The sequence below is a fragment of the Corvus brachyrhynchos genome, unplaced genomic scaffold (assembly GCF_000691975.1).
Source record: "Corvus brachyrhynchos isolate BGI_N302 unplaced genomic scaffold, ASM69197v1 scaffold65, whole genome shotgun sequence".
Lineage (NCBI taxonomy): Eukaryota > Metazoa > Chordata > Aves > Passeriformes > Corvidae > Corvus > Corvus brachyrhynchos.
The window spans coordinates 2,371,456-2,373,021 of record NW_008238365.1 but is presented as its reverse complement, the minus strand read 5'-3'; the positions used below and the strand labels follow the sequence as shown (position 1 = coordinate 2,373,021).

The window sequence follows — 1,566 nt, the reverse complement described above, 5'->3', positions numbered from 1 at the left end:
TCCTGGGAAAAGCAAGGGAATAATCCGAAAGTGCTCAGCACCGCGAGGGAGCGGAGATGGGGAATGTCCCTTCCCCATCCCTTCTCCATCCCTTCTCCATCCCTTCTCCATCCCTTCTCCATCCCTTCTCCATTCCCATTCCAGCCCGGAGCGGAGCGGGATCGAGCACGGGACTTACGAGCTGAGCGAGGCAGAGGCAGGAGGCTTGGAGCAGGAGCCAGAGCTGCGACACGAGGGTGACACGGGCCATGGCGAGCGCGGCTGGCACCGAGCGGGACCCGCGGGGACACCGGGAGGGCCGGGGAAGGGGAAGGAGGAGGAGGAGGAGAGGGAGGAGGAGGAGGAGAAGAAGGAGGAGGAAGGGGCTCATTAATATGGAGCAGAGGGATGAGGGCAGGGCCCCGCCCCCCTCAGGTGAGCCTGTGGCAGTTTGGGGCTGGATGGAGCCAGAATTTTGCACGATGGGGACAGGATTTGGCATGATTGGGACAGGATTTGGAACGATTGGGATAGGTTTTGGCATGATTGGAACAGGATTTGGCACGATGGGGAACGGGTTTGGCACGATGGGGACAGGATTTGGCACAATTAGGACAGGGTTTGGCACAAATTGGGACAGGGTTTGGCACGATGGGGACAGGGTTTGGCACGATTGGGACAGGGTTTGGCACAATTGGGACAGGGTTTGGCATGATTGGGACAGAGTTTGGCACGATGGGGACAGGATTTGGCACAATTAGGACAGGGTTTGGCACAAATTGGGACAGGGTTTGGCATGATTGGGACAGGATTTGGCATGATTTGGACAGGATTTGGCACGATTGGGATAGATTTTGGCACGATTGGGACAGGGTTTGACAAAACGGGGACAGGATTTGACATGATGGGGACAGGATTTGGCACGATTGGGACAGGGTTTGACAAAACGGGGACAGGGTTTGACATGATGGGGACAGGATTTGGCACGATGGGGACAGGGTTTGGCACGATGGGGACAGGATTTGGCACGATTGGGACAGGGTTTGGCACAGACGAGGGGTGGGACAGGACAGGGGTGAGCTCGGGGCGGGGACAGCCCAGCCAGGATGTCCCAGGATGCCCCCGCGGTGCCCCCATCGCGGTGCCCCCATCACGGTGCCATCCCAGTGCCACCGGGTGTTGCGGCCGCGGTTCCCCCACACCCTGTGGTGGGGCTGGCACGGGGAACCAGTTCCTGCCACCCCTGGGAAACTCCCGGGGGATTCCTGCCCCAATTCCTGCCCTGTGACCCCCGCGCGGCCCCTCAGGGATGTCCCCGTGTCCCCAGAGTGGCACTGGGAGGGAAGCGGGGCTGTGCCCGGGGTCACAGGGGCAGTTCCCATGGGGGCGGGTGGATGTCCCGCTCACACCCCCATTCCCATTCCCATTCCCATTCCCATTCCCATTCCCAGGGAACTCGGGATGATTCATCCCGGCGATTTCCTCCTCCTCCTCCTCCTCCTCCTCCTCCTCCTGAGAGCTCCAAGGCTCCCCAATGCGCCGCTGATTCACCGCGTTTGCGGGGGCTCGGGGCTTCGGGGCAGGGCT

General features: G+C 61.1%; 1 protein-coding gene across 1 annotated transcript in view; it reads right to left on the bottom strand.

Annotated features, from left to right (window-relative positions):
- COL9A2 (collagen type IX alpha 2 chain) overlaps positions 1–360 on the bottom strand; it is a 15,226-nt gene extending 14,866 nt beyond the window's left edge. Inside the window, exon 1 of the mRNA XM_017736148.1 lies at positions 179–360. Within this exon, the coding sequence (XP_017591637.1) occupies positions 179–250 (72 nt within the window). The 5' untranslated portion in view covers positions 251–360. The remainder of the gene's footprint in view (positions 1–178) is intronic.
- Positions 361–1,566: the final 1,206 nt, after the last annotated feature.